Below are 22,232 nucleotides of genomic sequence, written 5' to 3' on the forward strand. Positions count from 1 at the left end.
CTGTTTTGTTCTGAGGGACGTGTTGCAGGAGCATCCTGTCTACCCTGGGGAGCGCAGGCGCTCCCGCACCGGGCTGAGGGGCACAAACCCACCGGAAACTGCAGATTCCCGTCAGCTGCACTCCCGCTGAGCCGCTCACCCGGGGAACGCGGCGGGGGCTCCGGCGGGGGCTCGGGGCGGGCTCGGGGCGGGGGCTCCGACCGGGGCTCGGCCCCACAGCCCCGCCGCGCCCTCAGCGCCCTCAGCGCCCTCAGGGCTCTCCCGCGCGGCGCCCCCCAGCGGCTGCCGCAGCCCCCGGGCTGAGGCGCGAGGCTGCCGGGATGCGGCGGCGCGCGGGGGGTGGGGGCGGGGCTAGGGGCGGGGCCTGGTGGCGCGGGCCAATGGGGAGCGGCGGGGCGCGGCCGGGGCGGGGCGCGCGGGCGCGCGGCGGGCGCGGCCCCGGGCCGGCAGAGCCGCGCTGCCGCCATGGGGTGTTAGCGCGGCCGGGCCCGCTCCGCCGGAAAGAGCCGCCACCGCCCGCCGGCCCCGCTCCGCCTCGCTCCGCTCCTCCGCCCCGAGCCCATGAGCCTGAACGAGCACTCGATGCAGGCGCTGTCCTGGCGAAAGCTCTACCTGAGCCGAGCCAAGCTGAAAGCCTCCAGCCGCACCTCCGCGCTGCTCTCCGGCTTCGCCATGGTGAGCGCCCGGCCTGGCCCGGCGGGCGGGGGGTGCCACGGGGCCGAGAGTGCTGCCGCCGCTTCTGCTTCTCCCGCCGGAGCTCGCTGCGGTGAGGACGGAGGGCCCGGGCCCGGCCCGGGCGCTGCCCCCGGTGCGGCGTGTGGCACCTGGGGCAGCGGGAGCGGGGCGGGCGCTGCTGCCGCCGCCGCCCCGGAGCGCCCGGCCCGCCCCGGGCAGCGCTCCCGGCAGCTCGCTTCGGTAGCTCGTTTGCTTTGGAGCGCTTCATGGCACGAGTTCAGAGCTGCCGCTCGGCTTTAATCTCTGCCAGATAACGCAAGATTTGTTTGATTGTTACGTGTTTCCCCCGGGGAGGATGCTCGGGGCCGCAGAAGCCGCGGTGCCTGCCGCGTGTGCCGCTCCGCGGGGCGCTGGGTGCACCCTGGGCTGTTCCGGGGTGTCGGGAGCGGAGGGGCCCCGCGGCCTGCCCGGGGTGCGGGGTTTCCATCCCGCTCCTCTCTCACGCCGCAGCCAGGGCAAGGGCAGCTGTTGCGCTGGAGCTGTCTTTAAATAAACCAAAAATTACATCTGATTAAAGTTAGTGGTGCCGCTCGGACTCGCCCATCATCAGTCCTTTGCAGTTGCGAAGTTTCTAGTTTTTATGTAAGGAAAACTTGGATGTTACTTGGTTTGAAGTTTTGTGCGTGGTTTAGAAATGTTTTTTTGTTCATGTGTGTTTCCTTTCGTGCTTGATGTGAAGCGCAGTCAAGTAGCCCGAATTATCTCACGAAAGTTCCATATAATTTGAAATACAGTAACTCACAGACTTCCTCATCTGCCCAGACATCTGACATGCAAAGCTGCAAATTGCCCTCAGCCCCTTTATGCAGCTGTTAAAACCTTCACGGTTTATAAATTCGGAATTTCACTTCTCTGACTTGCTTTATTTCGATTTTTTTTTTGCCCCGGTTTTAACAAACTGAATATTTCCAGCCGTCGAATCTACTCCTTTCCAGAGCCATTGTTCCAATGATGCTGTTGGAAAACACAGCAGGCTCCTGACGGTCAAATAAATGTCAGTGTCCTCCTCCAATGGCTAAAAACAGCCCGCAGCCCTTGGGGAGGTGGCGGAGCGCTGCTCCTTTGACTGACGGGCGGCTGTGTTCGTGTTTGGGTCGCCTCTCCTTGGGGAACGCATCCGCCGGGGCTTCGGAGTTTTCCTTGCTGGGCACCCGTTCTGCCGGCTAAGAGCAGTTTGTGGCTGCTTGAGTCAGACCTTTACATGGAGAGAGAACATGGGAAAAAGCGTCGTTTGTTGGGGTTTATAAATTCTCTTTCTAAGGGAGGTTGCATCTCGTTGTATATGCTGTTGTTGTAAGGTCATATTTCATGCCTTGAAGTCCTTGTTTTTTTCTCTAAATATATGGATATATGGTGTGTGGACTCTCAAAAGGTGAGGCTTTTACTTGTTTCTTAATTCTCTAGAATTCTAGGGGTTCAGTCTCCTGCTGTTGAAAACTGCTTTTGAATTTGTTGCCTAGGGTATTTCAGGAAAAAGCCACTTCGTTCCAATTAACAAAATCTCTAGTTGCCAGGAATGTTACATGTGAACGTTCATATTTAAGTTTTTCCAAAGCTCCCTGTCAAAAAAAATCCACTTTTTTTTTCCTTCCTTTAACAAGTTCAGCGTGGAAATCCACCCACAGTCTCTTTGGTTTTGCACTGACAGACCTAGTCTTAGTCCTCTAGCTAAGACTTCCTAGTCTTGATTCAGAAGAGCTGAGTTAACTTCCGAGTATTTTTAGATGTCTTTTAAAAACTTTGCAGATCTTTTCGAGTTGTCCCTCTGCCTTGAAAAGCTGGGCTGTTCTGTCACTCCCGTGCATTGTTTACTGACTGCAATTCTTTGGCACCTGATATTTGAACAAAATGCTGCTGAAGTACATTCTAGTCTTGGATCAAAGCTGGCAACAGTAATGAAAGGTCATTGTTCCTCTCTTTTCCTTATCGGGCAAGGAAGAAAGAGCTTAAGTGACATATCCAGGACCACCCAGTGAAATGATGAGAACTGTCAGGAGTGGAACGTGCTGGTTTCCATGCCAGCCCCATTGATCCTTGCTGTTTGATTAAAGTTCATTCCCTCAGGATTGGTGATGTATACCCTGGTGGAATGAGGCATGCCAAAGGCAAGGCATTGCTCAGGTCACTGAGGTGGAGTATGGAACGCTCAGCCAGGTTTCAAACCCTGAAGTGTTATGTTTCCTCAGAGAAGATTAAAAACCTGTTTTACAATTAGTTTTGCCTCAGAGCTGCACATCAGGATTTGCCATGGGTGTGAGCTTCAGAAACAGTTGCAGGGGCTGGTGATGGAGCTGATGTGAGAGCTGAGCTCGCCCCAGTAAACCTGAGCATTTCCTTCACTCGGGTTTCCATGGATGCTATCATCCAGTGCCATATGTCTGAGGGAAAATCCATGAAATTTATAACCTCATTTAAAACACTTTTCCAATTTATGGAGCCAGCTAGTAGTATCAAATTGTTAGAGTAATTGTAGATTGTAGGGGACGTGTAATGCATTAAAGAATGGAGGATTCATTCCATACACTGGTGGGGACATCAGATATTTCTCATTCTGTGTTATAGCCCAGATATTGTTGCATGATCCTGTCTCTCGTGCTTGTCTTTATCTGTTTTTCACAGTGAATAGGCTGCTGGCATGTTATTTTTGTTTGAACAATTATTCTGACTTGCTGGCATCATTTTGTCATCAGGGATGCATAACACAGTAGCATGACAACATTACAATATGAAGTCAGAAACCATAGGAAAGTTGTTGAATGCCAATAGTCATAAAACCAGAAGACTCAACATCTCCTCCTGCCACCAGTTAACAGCTTTGTGAAAATAACTGAGTCAGAACTAGGGGTCTGAGTTATGCTCTGTGGTTGGCTTCCTTATATGTAGGATTCAGTTTTCTTTTAAATACCTCTATTGGTCCAAGCTGGCTGAGCTTTGTCTAGATGGGATATATATGCTTCAAATATTGAATATCATCAAAGAACTGTCAACTTTGCCTTTGAAATATGGCCAGTGTGATCTCCTGAAGACAGCTTCAGTCATGTTCAGAAGAGTGACTGCAGTGATAAATGTTTATGAAACTGATTGCTATAATAACAGTTGGTGCTGAGGTAAGGTTAGGTAGGACATGGTGTCAGAGCTGTACAGGTGCTCAAGACAGCATTGTCCTCATCACTTGGCTGTTGCAGATACTAAACCAGTCTCTCTAGAAGTTTTTAAGTGATATTTAGCTGGGTTGCTGGTAGAATAGCATGAAACAGTGGCATTTTGTAACCAGCAGGAAAGAGTTTCAGGCCCAGTTTTGTGGCTTCTGCTTCCCGTTACCCTTCTGTAATGCTGCTGCCCTTACAGGTTAGAGCTGTGCTGGAGAACCTTCCCCCATGCAAAAAGTTTTTTCTGTTCCAGTCACAAAAGGAAGGTTTTGTGCCTCCTTTGAACATCCCTGTCCCGAGGTTATAGACAAGCAAGGCAGGCAGTTTGGAGTATTTGGGGCTCCTGCAGTTCTCTCTCGGAGCAGCTGTGAGTGGCTGCTGTAGTCTGGAGGATGTAAAGGGGATCCTGAGCCTCTGGATAATCTGAACTTGTACTTACTGAATAGATTTGCTGTGAGTTACACTGTGTAGAGGGGTATTACCTCCTCAAGATGGATTTGCTCCAAAGAAATGAGTATTGCTGTTTCATGTTTGCTAGCAAAGTAAAATGAGATCCTGTATTTGTATTCCAGTGTCAGCATCAGCAAATATTAATGGGTTTTGCCATTCTGCAGCATACAATAATCTGCAGACTCAAAATCCTGAACTAATGGATGAATGATGCTTCGTTTCCCTTCTGTATGAAAGCAGTAAATAAGGTCATTATTTTGACTTATCTGTTTTTAATTTCCGGTGAGTTCCTCTGGCTCATACAGAGCCTCTGTATGAGTTGTTTATAACTCTTCATGAATGGTGCAGACAGTCTGTGAGAGCCTGGCTCTGCGCCTCTGTCTCTGGAGTGAATTGTACTGTCAGGAAAATGGGGAGCCAGCCAGAGGAGCTGATTCCCACTGATGCTCTGACACTCGGCTCATTATTGAGTTTCCTCTGTGGTCCCACCCATGGACAGGCAGTGATGGATGGGCCCTCAAAAATGCAGTTGTGATGTTTGATCAACACAGCTTTCTTTTAAGCCATTCCTGACGTGCTAGACTGGATAAAATGCAGTCCCAGTACTGGGTTATATCCCCACCAATGTGAGCTTTGTGGGGAAGGGGAGGAGAGGAAGTTAATCATGAGTAATAGCTCATAGATAATACAGATTTACTTGAGATAAGGCATTTTATTTCCTTTCTCTACAGCACTGTCTACTGATTCTGAAAAAGATGTAAGCCTGTGATTTTAATTTAAAAGCAGGGCCTTTATTTAAGCCCCCCTGGTCTAATAAGACATGGGTGCCTTGTGAATAACTAAGTGAAATGAACTTGGTCAATATATTGAACTTAAAAAGAAGTTGAAGTGCAGATTTTTCTAGAGGGCAAGTTGTTAAATTTCCTGCAATAAGGTAGTAATCAGGCTGCTTTGACTCTGAAATCCAGGACTATTGAAGGCTTAACATGGTTATGTGCCAAAATGCAGTTATCTTCAAAAACATCTGAATGGCCACCACTTTTAGGCTTATGAGAGCTTCAGTCTTGTGTCCTAATGTCATGAGTCCTTTAGTTTTGTCAAGAAGCCGTACTTAAGATGCACAGCTTTGTCAAGAGCCGTAGTAAATCTGTCAGTCATATCTGTAGGATGATCTGAAGTTAAAGTTAGCTCTTCTTTGAACCAGGGATTAGCCCAGATGACCTCTTGAGGTGTCTTCCAGCCCACGTTACACTGTGATCACGCAGCAAAGCCAGGGCACTTGCAGCAGGGCAGCTGCACCATCAAATCATGCAGCAAGTGTTCAGAGAAGCTTTGAAAGTGGTGAAGGATAAGGTGCTAAAAGTGTTGTATTGGAAAGTGCAGCCACTGACGACAGTTCCTGCCCTGAGCAGCTCTTCTGAACCAGTGGAGCAGGAACATATCCTGCCTAGAACGCTGGCATGTACCTGTGAGTTCAGGCTTTATATGAATGTGGATCGTATCAGATGACTTCATCAGAGCCCTGTTCTTGCAGGTATTACTTTACAAGAGCAGTTGTGATCTGTTTATTTTGAAATTGTAGCGTAAGCAAAGGAGGGAAGAGCTTCTGACTCTTTGCATTGCTGTTAGAAAACAGGCACAGGCCCTCACGGTGAAAGATGAAGCTTTTTGTTTTAGGTGCCTGGCTCAAGCTTGGCCCAGGAAATAAACTCGGAGTTGAAAAGAGTTGGCAGTGTTTCTGCTAGTTTACACTGAAAGAGTTCCCAAATTAACTTTGCTGAGAGTTTGAGGAGACACAAAACATGAACTGATTTTTCACTTACAGGTCAGGCCGGGGTGACTCTGCCAGATATGAACACAAGGAGCTCAAAATCAATGCTTGATATCATTAGTATGGAGATGTTGATAAATGGGAATACAAAATGTCTTCAATGTTTGGCAAACTACATACAATCTTAAAAGAAAATAAAGTCTTCATGTCACAAAGCTCTTTAGTGCCATGTTTATGTTATACTGAGAACTAAGATAAAGGATTAAAGTGTCTTGCCATGCTGGATGGCTTTGAGTCTAGGCACAGCAGAAGACGTACAAGAAAAATCTTTAAGTATGAAAATGAATCCTCAGTGGTAAAGTATTGCAATTGTTCTGTGAAAAACACAGGAAGCACAACATCCCACGAGTGCATTGCAACTTAATAGGCAATCCTGCAGAAGAGAGACGTGACAAGCAAATGTTTATCCTCTCAAATGTGAAGTTTCCCACAGATGAAAAATGGTATTTTTAAATCCTCAAGCAAGGCCTGTATATGCATTAATATAATTTCTTGTTGAGTTACTCGTAACACTTGGAAACTGCTTACTAGTTGGCAGTGGTTAGGCTTATGACAATAAAAGCTTTCAATGAAGGAATTAAAAAATTGGCAAATGGCCTTGAATGCCTGTTGAAACATGTCTGAGCAAAACCCTGGGTTGCCTTAATATATTGTGTGCATTAGTGATTAAGGGTTCTGGTGTCCTGGAACATGCGTAAGAAGATGGGATCCAGGACTAGGCTAGCTTGGCTCAGCTGGTGCAGAAAGTGAGCTTTGAATGTTCCTGCTGCTTTTGCAGCTGTCTTAGAGCCCTGGTTTCCATGCCTCCCTGCATCCACATTACCCATGGATCTTTTTTCCTATCAGCTTGATGTACTTACATTTCAGATTACTGACAGGTTCTTTCCTCTGCATTTTACCCGTATTTTGTCTGTTTAATGAGTTCCTTTGAGGAAGAGCACTGAACGTAGAGACCTTGGTGCATTATTCCCTCTTTGGAACTGTCCTTTGTCTGAAAGGCAAATTTATCAGGAAAGATTATTTCAGGAGAGCTGTTGGGATTAATGTCACTCATCAATTGCACGTATGCACAAAACCACCTGGCAGTTTTAAAACCAGTCAAAAGGCATTCTAGTTCATTTTCTTAAACAGAAATATCCCAGCTGGTTTTATGAGTTTCTTAGTGCTGTTATTTAATGCTGTTTTTTATTCCTTAGGCACAGGAATGCTTGGAGATTTAAGGTTACAAGAAGGGCATGGCTGCATATGGTAGTGGAGGGCTGGAAAATCTTCCTCATCTTTGGGGGAGCAGTGATGCCTGGGAGCATCTTTTAAGATAACTATGTTATCTTTTCTGGAGTAATTGTCTTTCCTCCAGCATCTACCAGACTTGCCTGGCTGCCATGGGCATTGTCAAGACTCATATTTTGAGTCTGTGTTCCAGAGTCTGCTTAAATACTTGAGTGAAAGAATATAACTGAGAGCCTCAGGGAAAGGTGATCTTTCTCATGAAAGGTTTCTGCACTTTGGAACTTAAACCCAAATGTCCAAGGAGAAAGGACCACCAAGGTTGTTTCAGGCAGTCCCCTGCCTTCACAGCCTTCACAGATACTTCAAAAGATTTCATAAGTGAAAGATCAAAAGCTGTGTCTTCAATATAACACAAAAGAAGAAATATTTCACTTAAGGAGTCCAAGTATGCTGTTCATAAGGGTCAGCTGTTTTGCTGGCGTGAGCTGGAGGTGGCAAGGTGGTTGTAGGTTTGCTCTACAACAGAACAATCAGTGTGGAAACAGTGGCCTTTGCTTGATAGCTCTGACCTAAATTTGGACCTAATGAAGAGGGTGAAGGTTGACACGAAGAGAAATGTCAGACATTTATTTTGTTTGGATCAGATGATCTTCCAGAAACATGGTGTAAACTTTGAATAACTTATGATTAAATAATATAAGGTGTAGGTCGGTAACTGCATCTCTCTCCCCCTTCTTTTTCAGGTGGCTATGGTGGAAGTTCAGCTTGACCCAGACCACGACTATCCTCAGGGGCTCTTGATAGCCTTCAGTGCCTGCACGACTGTGCTTGTTGCAGTTCACCTTTTTGCACTCATGATAAGTACCTGCATTCTTCCAAACATAGAAGCTGTTAGCAATGTGCATAACCTCAACTCTGTCAAGGAATCTCCTCACGAGCGCATGCACCGGCACATTGAGCTCGCGTGGGCCTTTTCCACTGTCATTGGCACTTTGCTCTTTCTTGCAGAAGTGGTGTTACTGTGCTGGGTGAAGTTCCTCCCTTTAAAGAAGAAAACTGACAGCACCCCTCAGAGCAACAGTTCTACCATCACATCAGGACAGGCAGCAGCCATTGCCTCAACGTCCATTATGGTGCCCTTTGGATTGATTTTCATTGTGTTTGCAGTCCACTTCTACCGGTCACTGGTGAGCCACAAAACAGACAGGCAATTTCAGGAACTCAATGAACTTGCTGAATTTGCACGGCTCCAGGACCAGCTGGATCACAGAGGTGATGCTGTCACCTCAGCCGTCACCAATTTTGTGTAAACCTGTGCTTAAGAAAATAAACCCACTATTCTGCTTCTGCCTTATGGTGACTCCCTATGGATGAACTGGTTGAACTGCTGATTACCATTTAAAGAATAATTATAAATATTGTTCCAGCTCTTTAGAGAGGGGAAAAAAATGTTCCTTTCATACAAGTTTTGCTATCTGAAGGAATGGATGGTGGGGTGTGATTGCACTGCGTGTGCAGCCCTCCTCCTGTGAAAACCGTCTCGCATCTTTCTCGTTAATGCTGAATGGTGGCTGTATAAATACATGGAAAATAACATTGTACATTTGGCTATTTGTTAGGAATGGATAGAGAAGTTGTGGATTTTTTTTTCTGTTTATCTGATGTTGGCATTTACTAGAAGTTACTGCTTGTCCTATCCATATTGCATGGCATGATACAAATTACTTGGGACATGCAGCAATTAGCGCTGGGTTTCAGTGCTAGCGCTGCTCTCCCTGGAAAGCCTGACAGATGGTAGGAGTGAAAGCTTTCCCAGCACTTTCCCCAGTATGTTTTGCTGCCAAGTAATTATTACTTTGCTGATTTCTCCAGTGCCTTTTTCCCGTGGCACTTACATATTCTGTAACTTGCTGAATACCCAGAGCTAGACTTGCTGTGATGTGGTGTGGCCACATGAGTAGGAATGAGACTCAACTCTTCTCTTCCGTGGAAGAAAATAAAAGCAATAACTGTTCTAAAGTTCTCATGAGCTGGCACATATTATCTGGAGAGATAGATTTGCCTGTTTCTCATTTAAGAATCTTTTTTTAAAAAGAAGGAACTAGATGGAAATTATCACTGGATAATTTTTTTTTTTGCTTGAAAATCAGAACCACTGCTGGTTTTTTGCCAAGCCAAAGTAGTCATTATTTTATACTTTTATATTGAAAATATATATTTTAATAAATCCTCAGAAAAAAGCAGCAAAAGGTGCTTTCTCTGTGTTGGATTCCCAAGTAATTAGCTATGCCTTGGTCTTCCTTGTTTAGAAAAGTGTTCTCTTTGCTGAAGTGTTGTATTTAATAACTCATTCTCCATTTTTTGCTTCCAAAGGATCTGGAAGACAACCTTTCTTGATGTATATTTATTTATGGAAGTAGATAATTTGTAATTAATATTGCTGCTTTCTTTCAGACACCTCTGTGACATCAAGGCTAGTGTGTTGTTCATTTCCTCTAAGCAAAAACTTCCATTTGGTCTCCTCGATAAGAGGTTTCTCCAAGAAGGATTCCAGCAGTTGTCCTGGGCTGCTTCAGTAATTCTGGCTATGTCTGGGAGTTGAAATTTTTGGAACACAGTTCTTCTATAGAGTAGCTTTCTGCTTTAATGGGTAAAAGCTGTTTTTTGAACACAAACTGAGATAAGTTTCAAGCTAAAGGGGGAAAAAAACCCCTAGTTATCACTAGTCATAGCTCTCACTGTGGAATAGGAACCTGGGATTTTGCCATGAGACAGGAGGGACTGTGAGAGTCCAGTGGAGCTGTGCCTGATGGGCTGAACGTGGTCTCCCACACCAGCCTCCATCTCAGGTTATCCCAACCTGCAGTCTGTCCCAAGTGCCTGTGAGTTCAGGTGCACAGTGTGGTTACTGCTGCAGCACATGGGGACTGAGCTCTCCTGTCAGCAGCACCGCACTGCAAAGTGTTGACAAGGTCACCCGTGGTGCCTTTGTATTCTAAAAACATAACTATAAAAACAAAACCTGCTGGGCTGTTTGTTGTTTTCAGCAGCAGTCGTGGTTCACAATCAGAAACAGCTTTCTGCTTGGTGTTTTCCCAAGTCCTGGCATAGAGAAGCCAAACTTGATTTTCTCAGCTCTGCCATTACATGCTTCAAATATATTCTATTCCTGGTGTAAATCTGAGGGTGAGGATTGTAACTACAGACTCACAGCTGTTTGTTCATGGAGCACTGGAAGCATTGCTTTAGTAAAGGCAATAAGGAAGCAGCATTCCAAAACACAAAATCTTGGTAGTAGGCACAAAGTGTATTTTCCCATCCAAACCAGAACTTTACCAGTTCTGTCTGGGGGAAACAGGCCCCTAAAATCCCCTCTAAAGGAAGAAAACCTGACTTGGTATTCACACTAGAGCAGCTGATTGGAAGGGTGTGGTCAGGTGTAAAAATTTTTCTTCTGTCTGTAAATTTTGTATTTAGAAGTGACATGCTTCTGAATGGAAGTCCAGAAAGTCAGTTTTCCGAGTTTATTTTATAAAATTCCTTGCTGTTCTGGATAAGTAGCTGAATTTCTCTTTGATTTGTGGATCTTTTACAAAGTGACTGAGAAGTGTGGGGTTTTCTTGTTGTTTAAGACACACAGAATTAGCAGCTAGTGGGACATGGTTATTTTTAGTTTTCTCAAGCTGGTAGGCTCTGAGCTAATGCGCTGTTATTACAGCTAATTTTCTGACTATTTTCTGCACTTTAAGCCATGATATCAAGTATGTTTTTGTCATTTTCCACCTGTGGAAATGGTCACCAAAGTTATACCTTGGGTACCTTTGTCACTGTGTACCCAGGCAGTAACCAGACACAAACACGTGGATCTAAACGTTGAGTGCACTTAAAATTTTTTATCCCTTATTTATACTAACGGTGTTAGGCATTTGCCTCAATCATTTTAAACATTGGTTATTGTATATCACTTATTTGGGTATAAAATATTTTCATGAAATAAAATATACTCAATTGTTGCGAATTATTTGTTATTTAGAGGCCTGAAATATACTTATTAATTGAAACATGATCTGTTGTAACTTCAAAGCCATTTGAGGTCACAGGTATGTATTGGGCTATGTTTGGGGGGAGTGGGGCACACAGTTACTTGATTGTATTTTTCCATATGCTTTTAAAACACATTTTTATGTGTTTTAGAAAGTGTTTCTTTTAGAAACCCTTCTTCTGTGAAGCAAAGACCTTGAAACCAACAAGAATGTGATTTCTTTGCAGGAGGAATAAGAGGAGCTCAACAAAGAGTCACTCTGACTGTCTTCCAGCATTTGGGTGGTTGTCTTTTGGGTTTTTTCCCATTATTTTTTTCCTTTCTTTGCCAAAATAATGGGAGTGGGAGGAGGAGCAAAGCCACCTGCAGAGGGAAGTGTACCTGAGCAGCCTTGAGAGAAGGGTGAGGCAGACCACGACAATAACCACGGTGTGGGTTTGAAACTTGAAGGAATAAATAACCCAGGATTGTGTTCATAATTCTTTTTTTTTCTTCTTTTTTTTTTTTCTTTTTTTTTTCTTCTGCACCTGGTTAATTTTCATGGCTGTCATCAAACATTGCCCGGGCCTCTGCTAAAACAGCAGCTGGATCATGTAGTTCAATCTAAATAAAAAGAATACAAATCAGTTATGCAGTGTAATTGAAAAAGCTTGAGGTTTTATAGCTCTTGATTCTTTGAGCATTATTGGAGAGTCTCCCACGTATCAGGACTTCAGCTCGTATTGCAGCCTTTCAATTATTGTTTTAGAAACAACTACACTCCCCTGATTTTATTAATGTGTTGAACATCACTTTATCTCCTTGTGAGTTTAACAAAACACACTCTTGGGCAAAAGTGGCTTCGATTTGTAGCCTGTTGGGCCTCACCTATAGTTATAATAAAGGAGGTGGTGGTGACAAAATTTTATGAAAACCTGAATTTTTCTCCTTTTGTCCACATTCTGAGATCACCGGATTTCTACCCATTGAAAGCACAATAACAGCAGTGAAAGCTGATGCTTTGTTTTTGCTTATGGAGTAGAAGAGAACTGGATCATCACTTGGGAGTTAAATAAACAGCCAGACTTGCACATCCTGCCTTAGTGTACCAGCAGTTCATCCCAGGCTGTTGGATTGTTGAGGCTCTTCTCAATGACCTTTGACAAACCACATTTAGTAAATATTTTTAGCTCAGAAGTGCTGCTCCTTTCACTCTTTTTGCAAAATAGAAATTGTTTTTCTCTGGTAGGTATTAGGTGTTTATTATTCTGCACTTCCACGGGTGTGCCTGGTACTTACAGGATTAACTGGCTCTTCAAAACTGTGCTATAGAAACCAGATTTGAAAAGATACGGGTGAGGAAGATGTAACAGCTGTGAGGTTTGGAAGGGTGCACATGCCTGGTGTCACTTTGAACAGCCCTGTCCCTGGGCCAGAGGAAGGTGGGTGGCTTTACCTGCCATGGGGCCATGCTATTATTCCCCGTGTTACTGGAGCAAAGTGAGCTGTGATTATCCAGGGTGGGTTTGCTGGGCTCTGAGTGAAGGAGAGCTTTGCCAGCCCATCCTGCACTGACCATTTTGTTTCACATCTGTGGTGTGCAGACCATGAGGTTCAAACTGAGATTCTTACAGGCAGCTCTCACTTGGAGTCACATCTGTTCACTGCTGAGTCCCATTTCCTCTTTCTCCAAGGGCACAGAGCTGGGGACAGGCTCTCCTGTCCTCCAGGTGCTGCACCAGGGACATGCAAGGACCCAGTGGCTGCCAGGCTGATGGCCCAGTGTGTCTTTGGGATGGGGATAGGGCCTGGCTCTTCGTCTGCAGTGTGTGCCAGTTGAGGGAAAAGAGGAGCAGAGGGTCTGGGCTCTAGGACACCATCTGCCCCTTTGGCCCGGGGGGAAGCTGCACACACCCCTCTGCCTCCGGGGCTGCTGGGCACGGTGCTTAGCCCCTGACTCGGTGCTGAACCCCTGACTCGGTGCTGAGCCCCTGACTCGGTGCTGAGCCCCTGACTCGGTGCTGAGCCCCTGACTCGAAGGAAAGAGCTGCTCTTGGCCCTGCAGCTGCTCAGGTTCCTGCAGGGTCTGCTCAGCCTCAGCAGTTGGGCTTGGTGAAATCATTTGGTCTTGACGTAAATCCCACTGTTGTCTCTGCCTCTATTGTCCCCATTTCCTTTGTGCTGCATTGGGTCTCTGAGCAGTTCTGGTGCATGAGAACTGCATTTTTTCAGATGTAGGCAACTGGGAGGCTCCTGCAGAGGCTGCATGAGCTGTTAGTCCCTATGGGGCCATTTACCATGCTGGTGGCCAAAAGACTCTGAGCACACACCCCATGGGGGAAATCTCTTGAGGAGTGAAATGTTATCTGGAGAGCTGACCCGAGCACTGATGAATGCAAACACCAAAATTTCCAGGCAGTTACCTCTGGGAGTGGAAACTCAGTAGGGGCTGAAGCGTTGTCTCTGCCAAAGTCAACCAGAGCTCCACACTTTGGGATATCTGCTACCCAGACACCTTCTAACAGCTGTCCCTTATCTGGGTAGAAGTATTTCCCTGGGCCATGCTTCTTGCCATCTTTCCAACCTCCTTCGTACCGGTTTCCATTTGCTGCAATTAAATTCATGAGCAGACCTTGAAATTTGCACCATTTTGTTAAGGGGTTACAAGTGAAATCAATCAGCAGAGCAAACCAGCAGAGGAGAAAATCATGTGTTTGGCTCCTCTTAGTAATTTCAAGGTGGCTGTGGCACTGTGTGTCATGTTGATTTTGCAGTGCTCCATTTGCTGTGCCACAGAGGGAGAAAATGCTGCAGAAGGAGCCCACGCTTGCTCTCTTGGAACCAGGACTCTGCTCACCTGCTTTGTTCTCACAGGGATACTCATTTTTTGCTGACACAAGGACACAGTGGGCTCAGGGTAAGGGACTGGTCCCTGAGTCACTCTTCACAACATGAAAAATTACAGGATGCAAGTTTCAGATTTGTCACTGCAACAAATCACACAAGATCTCTGGCTTGAAGAGGTTTGCTTTTCTGGGCAAGGAACTGATTTCTGTCCAGTCAAAATAATCTTGATTTCAGAGAATACTTTTAGTTAAGTTTTTCCTCAATGAATTACGGGGTGAGAATTGCTGCGAGAGCCTGAACAGTTCAGGCAGTCAGTTACAGGCTGTTTTTCCAGCTGTACTGCTTCTCTTGGCATTTTTCTGCAAGCTGAGAGAGGCTTTTTTTGGGCTCTCTGCTGCTCTCCAGGAATCCACCCATCCATCACTAACAGGGAAAGCAGAGCTGCAGGGGGAAGAGAGCAGCCTCATCCATGGATGCTGGTTGAAAAGGGGTATCATACCCATGGTGATGCTGGGGCTGGGATAGATCCAGACCACCCTGCTGTCCCTAGGAGAGTCCTCTGCTTACCCTTTTTACTATGTACAGTGTTTCTAAGCCCAAACCCACAGGGATTGCTGACCCTGTCAGTGGAAATACCTTTGAGTCTCAGCTGCACTCTGCCACTTTGTCACAAGAAGTGGCTGAAATACCAGGGCACCCCACACGGTGCTGCTGAGATAGCCAGAGTGCTGTAAGGGAAAAGGGGAAAACCAAAAATGCTTCTGGAGAATGTGGCTGCTCAGGCAGGGTCTGGATTACAGGCTGGAGCCTCGGTGATGGTTATCTGCAACTCTGATCTGGTTTAGTGCTTATCTGCAGCACCAAGCTGCCCTGGCCGTTGGTGGGAGCAGCTTGGCCTCTGTACTCCAGCCACCAACAAGTGAGAAACCCCCAAAATCACAGCCCCGTCTGCAGAGAGGGGGCAGCGAACACCCTGAGTGCACCGTGGTGCCCGCCTGCTCCCATCTGCTCTCCTCCCAGAGCCCCGAGGCTGTGCTGCTCGCAGCCGCGATCCCCGCGGGTGTGAAGTGCTCTGGTACAAAGCTGTCGGGGAGTGGATGCGGCAGAGGCGGCAGCTCAGCGCGGTGCTCTCAGCCAAGCTCACCCTCGCCGGGCACGCTGCCACTACAAGCAATTTAATCTTGAGCTGCAGCTCATCGTGACCTCCACTGAAGAACTCCTTTTCTTTCACATGGCCAAGCTGCCGGCACGTGGGCGCACTTCCAGCAGCTGAGCTGAACGCATTAAGCTTGTGGGTATGAAATAATTGCTCCGGCTAATTTTAACCAAAAGGAATCCAGCTAACAATCAGTTGCAGGCTGGGCTGGAGGCAACTGGGCTCTGAAATGGTGCATCAGCCACGGCTCAGCCTGCAGGGGCTGTTAGTTTATAACTAACAGGGCCTTTGACAGGAGCACAGCAGATCCTGACTTTCCCTCAAAGCCAAGAATCCCCCTGGAAGCAGGTGCTGATACCATCCAGATGAGCCATTGGTCCAAAGTGACTTTACAGTCAGCAGAGAGCACAGTCTGGCATGTGGTGTGCAGAGAAGGTCATGCTCACTCCTCCCTGCTGCTTTGCTTAGCTAATTACTAGCCTTGAGATCACTTTTAAGCAAAGGCAGATAGAATAGATTAATAATAATAATATGGAGATAATATTTCTGCAGGTGTTCTTGGAATGCCGTGCCTGGTATTGCAGAGATTCTTGGGATTCTTGGCTTTGGGGGGAATGTGTAAAACTCCAAGGAAAACAAGGGAAAAAAATTTAAAATTATGTATTTATGCTGAGATTGGCCCTAACATTCCCAATCTATGATGTGCTTGGTGTTATTTATGGAAAAGTATTGTGTACTAATGAAACCCCAGTGTTCACTCAACACGAGCCAGTCGGAAGTACACAGAGGGGATGGAGTGAACTCAAAAAGAAAACTGTGTTGTTGGTGGTGGTTTGTTTTGTTTTTTTTTTTTTTTTTCCTGTGCTGGAAACTGAACTCTTCTTTGGTATGCAGAGCTAGAAAGCCTGTCTGGCAAAGTGCCTGGCTTGAAAAGAGAGATTTGCTCTTCTCTGACCCAACAGTATATTATCTCTAACCCGAACCATCCCAGTCATTTAAATGTAAATCACAGCAGAAGTAAGCTTTCATGCGTGTGGGCTTACGGGCTTGAGCAGTGCCGGCCCTTGCTCAGCCTGAGCCGCCTCCTGCTCCAGACCAGGAGGGGAGGGATGAGCGGAGCGGCCGCAGTCCTGCAAGGCTGCGGTGTAGAACCCACAAATCGGGATGGCGGAGACACCTGGAGAAAACAGCTTGGAGGGGGCAGGGTGAGGACGCTCGGTACTTACGGAGCCGCAGCACGCCCTGCCCGTTGCGTTTATCCGTCAGCCACTGTCCCTCGTAGACGGAGCCGTCCTTGTAGTGCATCTTTCCCCAGCCGCTCCGCAAACCCTGGCTCCACTCGCCATCGTAGCGCTCCCCGTTGGAGTAAAAGTACATCCCGCGGCCCTGGCCAGCAGCACAGAGACGCTGGTTAGGAGCTGCTCCTTTGAAAGGGGTCAGTGGTCAATTTTGGGACATCACTTTGATAGAATATTCCTTTGTTTGTTACTCTTACACATGGCTGGTGGCAGCCCAGCTCTGTGGCTGCTCTCGTGCTGAAGGAAACGAGATGTAGTAGAATTTTTTTTTTTTTTTTTTTTTTTTTTTTTTTTTTTGGGTTTTTTTTGGCAAACAGTTTTATTCCCTTGACAAAACCTTTGGTTTATATCTCAGCGTGTTATTATTGGCATGATTGCTGCTAATATTTAGCTGAAAGCTGGTTTTACAAGTATATAAACCTGCCTGGGGCTGGGCAGCATTAAAGGATGTGTCTCTCAACACGGGGATTTCATGTCTTTCATCCCTGATGACGTTTCCAGCTCAGCGTGTCCCAGGCTGGGCAACTCCACCCTTTGTTTAGTTTATGTGTAGGTTTGCCATTAAGAGAAGTCCAGAGGTACTCCCTATGCCAGGGAGTGATACCAATAAGAAATATTTCCATATCACTTTTTCCCATAGGAATAAATAATAAAAGCAGTTCTGGAAACAACTGATTTTTCTAAGCATTAATTTTACTAAACTGCATGGATGTAAGGCAGAAACTTTTTTGGAAGAAAACCCAACCCTAGTGATATTTGGATGTTATTATAAATCTTTCACCAAAGCTCAATTATGCAAAATCTAACCTTAAAGAACAGGAAGGGAAGCTCCTTCCAAGAGACAGGAGCCATGGAGCCACATGCCCATTAAAAGTGTTGGTGATGAGTTTAATTTAAGAGCAGACACAAAGACAAACACAAGGTTTCCATTGGCAGATCCAAAAACATCCGTAGAAGGATTTTGCACATTACATTACACTTCTACCAGATGACTTTCTCATTATGTTCCTTTTAGGAAAAACAGTGATTTATGTGACAGGCTTAATTTCCAAAAGACCCCAAGTTATTTGCCTATTATGCTGCAAAATTCCCAGAAGAAGGTACATTTTCTGGCAGTGTTTATAATACAGGTTCCTCTGACTTATTCAAGGACAATAGGAATGAAAGGGATGGGTGGGAAGGATTAAGAGAGAGGATATGAAACCTCCCATCGTGCTTGGCCGAGCTGCAGGTGAGTCTGAGCAGTAACCCCTGCTCTGTGGCAGCTCGGGGCTGTAGCCTGGAAACCAGCAGATGGGTGGGGATGACTCCCTCTCCAGTAAGGAGATGGCATTCCCATAAAAATCTTGGATTTTTAGTCTTCAATTCAGCCTCAGTATTATGAAAATTAATATTTTAAGTAATCTTTTTGCACATGTGCACCCAACTCTTCGCTGTGTTTTGGGTCCCACTCCCTCACTATGGCAGAAAATCTCACTTACACCTCTTCGGTCGTTTTCCCACCAGCCCGTGTACATCTTCTTGTACTCCTTGGTCACGGGGTCAGGAACGCTGTATGTGCCATAACCATCCCTCTTCCCAAACTTCCAGTCACCGCTGTAAATAGCTCCTGTGTTCTTCCAAATCTGGGTGCCTTTACCTGTGTGACAAACAAGAGGAGTGACAGGGAGACTTCCCAAAGTCAGGAGAAAGGTGCACGGGTTTGCCCCTCCTGCTCCATCCCAGGCAGGGCAGCTCTCCCTGCACAAAGCCAGGCTTATGTCTGGGATTTGGTTTAGCTTCCCGAGTTGGAATCATCGTTAATCTTGATCAGTGGCTTCCTGTGTGGCCTCTGCTGAATGCACTGAAATCTTTCCAAACCTCAGTTTACTGCTTGTAAACAAGTCTGTCCTGCTCTGGCTGCTCCTGGCTCGGACAGGGTCTCCTTCTCCTGCTCTGTCCCCTGCAGCCCCTGCCACATCTTGGGAATAAATTAAGACTCCTGGAGCCAAGTCAGAAGCTGAGGGAGCTCCATGGACTGTGCAGCCAGAGCACATCCCAGTGCATGGAGCTGACTGCAGTTTACTGCATTTGGAAAGGATTTTTAAACATCTGTAATAGAGATATTTTGGGTAGTTGCCCCTGAGTGTGTGCAAAAGCTCTTCAAGTTACCTGTTAGAAATGTTGCTGCATTTTTGCATTATATATATCAAATATATGTGTGTGTGTGTACATATAGTCATACATGAATGAATGCTATTCCAGGAGCGTATAGAGCACATAGAACTGCTGACCACTTCCTGCCCCTAGGAACCTTTGTAAGGACATCTAAGTTGCTATTTTTTCTCAAAATTATCTATCTTACCATGTTTCAAGTTGTCCTGCCATTCTCCAGTATACTGATCCCCATTTACAGCATAAACTGTGTGTCTTAATCCACATTTCTGGGCTTTCCTGTCCCATTCATGAAAGAGAGGCTTTCTAATCCTGGGGTGCTTTACAACGGGCATATTGTTGGTATCTGGAGAAGAAAACAAATTATTATCAGCAATAAATTAGAAATTACTAAGGCAGGTACAGGAAGAACAGTATTTGTGAGCCATGCACAGAGATAAAACAAACAGGAGGCAACTAAAGATACTGAAGTACAAACCACCACTATGTGAAAATGCGCTTGTAGCATGGCCCAGCCTGTTAGGAAATGTTAAATAAATCTCAGCAGGTCAGGTTTGTGGTGGGCATTGATCTCTGCACCTGCCAGAGATCTTGGGGAGGGCAGGGAAAGGTGTCTCCTCTGTACAGCTGATGGAATGGGTCAGGGAGTTGTCCCACCTGGAGCTGGGACACTTCATACCCCCAGCAGCAATGCAGCTCAGGCTCCTTTGCTGCTAAAAATACCAGTCCTCCAGCTGCCTTGTTAAATGGGGTTGAAACCACAACGTTTCCCTCTCCTAGGAGCTGTGGATTTGCCCAGGGCAGGCCAAGTGCTCGCCAGCCCATGAAGCTGCTGAGGAGGTGAATTCTGAGGTGACTTCACAGAAGATGTGGGTTTAAAGCAGGAGCAGCAGGCAGGGCATGGTGAGCACAGTGGGGGTGATTCAGGCGTTGGAGGCCTGGAGGGAAAGTGTGGGGGAAGAGGAGGGAAAAGGAGATGTTTTGACTCATAAATACAGAGTACAATGGTGGAGTGCAGCACAGTGGTGATTTCTGAGCACTGCCAATGGAACTGCTGTTCAGCACAGTGGGAATTCGGCACAGACTCGGAGGTGAGAGTGGTCTCCTATAAACCATAAACAAAAGCTAGAAGGTGGCTGTAGAAACAAAAGCAAGTTTCTATGAATGCCGTTAAAATCCTCAGCTCGGCTGGAGCCCGGCAGGGTGGGATGCTCTCCGATTTTGTCTCCTGGGCTCCCCCTTCTGTCCCGATCCGTTGGACTGAGCCATTTCGAATCATTGTGCTGTGTCTTTCCCTTCTCGGCAAAGCAAAACTCTGGTTCCTGCTGTGCTGCGGGTGCCAGGGAGCCCGGCAGGGGACTTTGGGAGGAGAGGGGAAAGAAAGATGCTTTAGGTCCTTGCTAGGAAATAAAAGATAGAAATTCTAAGAAAATACTGTTAGAGTTGAACCTCAGTTCTGCATTTTCTAGCTGTGAGAAATAGTCTTTCAACAGCTATTTGGAAGGATGGTATTGCTAAATAAAAGTACTTATGTGTCCAGAATGAGTCTTGGTTAGAGGACACCGAGGACAGAACCTGTCCCTCGGTATGATGGAGTCACAGTCCATTGCAGAGGATGTTTTTCCAGCAATGCAAACACAGGATACAGTACAACTGCTGAGTTCTTCCCTCATTTTTGAGTGCTGTGGCTCCTGGAGAAAGGGGTCTAGCCAATATTTGCCAAGGGCTGGGTTTTTTAGGACACTGTGCCACACTTTGCTGGTTTGAGCCTGTGCTGCCCTTGCTGGGGACGCAGAAGAGCCGAGCTGCAGCAACCTGTACCCGCCGTGACCTCTGAGCAGCTCATGCCTGTGACAAGAAGTCTCTTCACTACCCCTGCAGGATGGGAGCATTGCTTCCCCACCAACACATCCCACCACTTCTTTAACTCAAAGCTTAGGATTTACAAATCGCAGAGAGGATTCCCAGCTGCGGGGGCAGCCCCATCTGCTCACCATGTCCTGCGAGGCACAGCCCGCGCAGAGTACCCGAGGTAATGCGGGCTGGCGGGAGCCGCCTTTACTTGCTGAATCCCCTTCTAAATTTACGTCAGCGATGCCAGGTTTGCGTAAGCGATAATGCAGCCGGTATTCGCCTCCCTGGATGTTTTCAGCCGCCCACTCCCAGGGCGCGGGGAGGCTGGCAGCGAGGGGCAGGCGGTGCGGAGTCGCTCCGGGTGCTGCTGCTCCCGTGCGCCTCTGCCGCGGCGCTTGGGGATGAGGCTCACACAGACCCTCGCGTCCCCCTCCGGACGCTGCCCTGCGACTTCAGTCGGGTGTCTGGTAAAATGCAGCTTCAGTCTGCACGGCCCTACAGGAAGCCAATTTTTTCCCCCCTGGTTCTTTGCGGAACTTCAGAGCGATGCGGTGTAGCTACTTTTTTCCATCTTACATCTTAATGAAGAGCAAGGAAGGAAACACACCTGGCTGCGGAGAAGCGGCTGCTAATTGTCCCTGTCAGAGCCCAGCCTGGCACCGCACCCCTGCGCACCCTGCCCGGCCGTCCCCCGGCCCCGGGGATGCCCCGGCTGAGCTCAGCCCTTGCCGTGACCCAGCACCCCGGCACCGCCCCGCAGCGGGGTCCCTTTGCCAGCGGAGCCACCCCCATGGCGGCCCGGCCCCAGGGAGCGAATGCTCAGGGCTCTGTTTCTGCTCCTCCCCAGCGGGAGCCGGGCAGGAGGACAGCCGTGCGAGCGGCCCACAGGGAAAGCCCACGAGCCCGGTTTGCAGAGCACCCCGGAGCGGCGGCCGCTCTCCCACCGCCCCCGGTGCCCAGGGCCGAGCGCGGACACCGACACCGACCTGTGCTGGCGGCGGCCCGGTGCTGACTGCGGCGGCATCGCCATAGCAACGTGCCAAACTCAGCGCTCCAGGCCCCGGCAGCGGCCCCGGCCGACAGCGATGTGCTGTGACACGCTCGGCCGATGTGCTGTGACACCCCCGGCCGACAGCGATGTGCTGTGACACGGCGTCACACGCGCCGGTCCCCTCCCTGAGCACGGGGATGCAGCCGGAGCCACCGGCACACACAGCCCCGTGCCCCGAGCTCGGGGTGTTCCGGCAGAATATAAAGTGCTGATAAATCAAAGTGTGAATAAGCAACGAGAGTTTCACCTCTGGTTGGTTTTTCACACGCCCAGTAGCAGAAGGCTGGAAATGAAAGCTCTGATTACAGCACCGATGAGTAACAAATAAATCTGCCTTGCAAATGTCAGGAGAAATAGGAGAAAGCCCCTGGAAATGCACATCAGCGGTCTTAAAGGAGAAATCTGAATAAACCTGACACTAATTCCCTCATCCATTACATCTCCTCCACAGCCATG

General features: G+C 47.4%; 2 protein-coding genes across 2 annotated transcripts; one reads left to right on the forward strand and one right to left on the reverse strand.

The window, feature by feature from the left end:
• The first annotated feature begins 391 nt into the window (after positions 1-391).
• On the forward strand, positions 392-11,413 carry LOC134560046 (calcium release-activated calcium channel protein 1). Its single transcript, XM_063415526.1, has 2 exons — positions 392-675; positions 8,139-11,413. Exons 1-2 carry the CDS (start codon positions 562-564, stop codon positions 8,703-8,705), a joined length of 681 nt encoding a protein of 226 aa, XP_063271596.1. The 5' UTR covers positions 392-561; the 3' UTR covers positions 8,706-11,413.
• A 503-nt stretch (positions 11,414-11,916) lies between these two features.
• MORN3 (MORN repeat containing 3) lies at positions 11,917-21,866 on the reverse strand. The gene is made up of 6 exons (XM_063415525.1): positions 21,712-21,866; positions 19,062-19,217; positions 18,199-18,356; positions 16,646-16,805; positions 13,840-14,024; positions 11,917-12,040 (listed from the first exon to the last, which is right to left on the reverse strand). The coding sequence occupies exons 2-6, from the start codon at positions 19,204-19,206 to the stop codon at positions 11,969-11,971; spliced, it is 720 nt and encodes a 239-aa protein (XP_063271595.1). The 5' UTR covers positions 19,207-19,217; positions 21,712-21,866; the 3' UTR covers positions 11,917-11,968.
• Positions 21,867-22,232: the final 366 nt, after the last annotated feature.

The sequence above is a fragment of the Prinia subflava genome, chromosome 19 (assembly GCF_021018805.1).
Source record: "Prinia subflava isolate CZ2003 ecotype Zambia chromosome 19, Cam_Psub_1.2, whole genome shotgun sequence".
NCBI classification, from domain to species: Eukaryota; Metazoa; Chordata; class Aves; order Passeriformes; family Cisticolidae; genus Prinia; species Prinia subflava.

Excerpts from the sequence above, each read along its gene's own strand:
- LOC134560046 (XM_063415526.1), top strand. The coding sequence starts at position 562 with ATGAGCCTGAACGAGCACTCGATGCAGGCGCTGTCCTGGCGAAAGCTC. Across the intron at positions 676-8,138 it reads TGCTCTCCGGCTTCGCCATG|GTGGCTATGGTGGAAGTTCA; the intron begins GTGAGCGCCCGG and ends CTTCTTTTTCAG.
- MORN3 (XM_063415525.1), bottom strand. The coding sequence starts at position 19,206 with ATGCCCGTTGTAAAGCACCCCAGGATTAGAAAGCCTCTCTTTCATGAA. Across the intron at positions 16,806-18,198 it reads GGGAAAACGACCGAAGAGGT|GGCCGCGGGATGTACTTTTA; the intron begins GTAAGTGAGATT and ends GCTGCTGGCCAG. Across the intron at positions 12,041-13,839 it reads CTGAGTTTCCACTCCCAGAG|ATTGAACTACATGATCCAGC; the intron begins GTAACTGCCTGG and ends CTTTTTATTTAG.